The 2504-nt window shown below is 44.2% G+C and overlaps 1 protein-coding gene across 1 annotated transcript; it reads right to left on the bottom strand.

The window, feature by feature from the left end:
- Window positions 1-578: 578 nt before the first annotated feature.
- On the bottom strand, window positions 579-1720 carry LOC131237690 (probable ribose-5-phosphate isomerase 2). Its single transcript, XM_058235599.1, has one exon. The coding sequence runs from the start codon at window positions 1536-1538 to the stop codon at window positions 744-746; it is 795 nt and encodes a 264-aa protein (XP_058091582.1). The 5' UTR covers window positions 1539-1720; the 3' UTR covers window positions 579-743.
- Between the last annotated feature and the right edge of the window lie 784 nt (window positions 1721-2504).

Below are 2504 nucleotides of genomic sequence, written 5' to 3'. Positions count from 1 at the left end.
AAAAATCAGTGCATAGGAGTATCATATCATTCACCATTGAAAAAGAAAAAAGATCCAGTCCATTCATCAGGTGTGGTCCACCTGTTAACATGCTCTAGCCCAAAAACATGGATGGTGCTCTGTCTACTGAACTGCAAACCAACTATTTAATAAAGAAAAGGGGGTCACTCAGCTAGCAAAGACATTATTCTATATTCAACGTATATGTGAGTGGACAGACTGATTTTTGGGCCAGGGCATGTTGATAATGGACCTTAAATGATGAATGGACCACATCCCCTCTTCATTCAGAGACAAAAATCTAGTCCTAATTTCAGACCCTGTTTCAAAACACTAACCACCCAACATTCTTGTGTCTGTTTTCCCTTTTTGAGAGACTAACCTCAAAACTGTTACAGCCAAAACAACAAAATCCGGACCATGTAGTCCCACCCTAGCTCAATTTCATGAGATCCAACCCGTTCATTTATTGAACCAGATGCCATAAACATACAAAGATCATGTACCCTTAGCCATTGATCGGAAGACATCAGAAGATTACAATTGGGCAGTTAGATAGAAATTAAAATTTAAAAAAAAAAAAAAAAAGTTTAACCAATGATTACCATTCAACTAGCAAAAGTCCTCCAATCAACGGCTGAGACCATTTGATCAGTGTAATTTTCTGCATGTGGTCCATCCACCGAAGGACCCATCAGATGAACAGTCTGGATCTAATTCTCGTTTACTAATCAGATATAACCTCACCTATGCTTCATAGTAACTCCATTCTCTCCGGCAACAATGCAAGAAGTCGCCATACCAATAAACATTCCATGCTCCACAACTCCCGCCAGTTTCGAAATCGAATCGCCGGCGGCATTCAAATCCCCAAGCCCTTTCTGGAAATACAAATCCACTATATAATTCGAATTGTCGGTAACGAACGGCTTGGATCCGTCGGCCGACTTCCTCAGCTTTGCGACGCATCCTGACCGTTCAAACAAGGCCTGGAGCCGATCCGCCGTGTACTTCCAACAGAAAGGCACCACCTCGACCGGCATCGCCAAGCCGCTGCCGCCCAAGCTATCTACCAGCTTTGATTCGTCGACGATGACGATGAATTCCTTGCAGGCGCCCTCGATCATCTTTTCCCTAAGGAGGGACCCACCGCGGCCCTTGACAAGGTTCAGATGTGGGTCCACCTCATCGGCGCCGTCGATCGCAAGATCGAGAATTGGGTGGTGGTCGAGGTCGGAGAGGGGGATTCCAAGGCGGATTGCTTGCTCCTCTGTCTGCTTGGATGTGGGGATTCCAATGATGTTGGAGAGATGGCCTTGGTTGAGAAGATCAGCGATTCGGGCAATGGCGTGAGTGGCGGTGGAGCCCGTTCCAAGGCCGAGGACCATGCCAGATTGGACGAATTCGACGGCCTTGTAGGCGGCAATCTTCTTGAGATCGTCTTGGGATAGGCGGGGAGGGGAATGGGATAGGATTGTTGGCGTTTTTTCAATGGTGGGATTTGAAGAAAAGGGGTGTTGAGGGCAGGGGATTGCCATTTTGTAGAGAGAGGGATTTGAGGAAATAGGCCTTTTGGGGTTTGGATGGGAAAGGAATTTGATGGAATGAGAGAGAGAGAGAGAGAGAGAGAGAGAGAGAGAGAGAGAGAGAGAGGATTGGAAAGGGGATGTGGGTGGAATTGGGTTTTTTCTGGGGAGAAAGGGTGGATGAGTTCTGGGTTTTATAGAGAGAGAGAGAGAGAGAGAGGATTGGAAAGGGGATGTGGGTGGAATTGGGTTTTTTCTGGGGAGAAAGGATGGATGAGTTCTGGGTTTTATAGAGAGAGAGAGAGAGAGAGAGAGAGAGAGAGAAGTCGAAGAAAGATAGGTTTTTTTTTTTGTGGAAAAGAGGCTGCGGTTTTTTGCAGAAGATGCAAAGGAATGCGGTTTGAGGGAGTAAAAGAGAGGATTTTTCGATGAGCACACGGGGCTAACTTGCGCTAGGTATCTACCAGGGTTACTTTAACAAACCTAGATCCACGTGGATGGATATTTCATGAGATCTACCCCGTCCATCAGGTACGCCTCCCCATTTTAACCATTCTATCAAAAAATATCATGATTATAAAAAATATAGTTATGCAAAACAGCAGGGAATAGGTGGAATGGAACGCCAACCGTTAATTTTTTTAAAACCCACCTTGGTTTTACATGTCATCCAATCCATTCAACTAACGTATCTCATCAGGATGAGATAATTTCCCAAAAAACACAGTATTCCAAAAGCAGATAATCCATACCACTTGAATTAGGATTTTTTAGGGATAGTTATATAGAATGCCCACTTGGGTGTTGAATCATCTTGAATTTTGGAATCAATGACTAAAACGGATTGTTATATGTAACGGACGGTATAGATTTTATGAAAACTAACTCGTTTCTTCCACATAAGTAGAAGTAACTATGGTATGTTCCTGGTGCGAGGTACCCAAGTATTTTCCTTTTTGGATAGAAAGAGAATGAGAG

Source organism: Magnolia sinica, chromosome 2 (assembly GCF_029962835.1).
Source record: "Magnolia sinica isolate HGM2019 chromosome 2, MsV1, whole genome shotgun sequence".
Classification (NCBI taxonomy): domain Eukaryota; kingdom Viridiplantae; phylum Streptophyta; class Magnoliopsida; order Magnoliales; family Magnoliaceae; genus Magnolia; species Magnolia sinica.
This window is presented reverse-complemented; position numbering and strand designations above follow the sequence as displayed.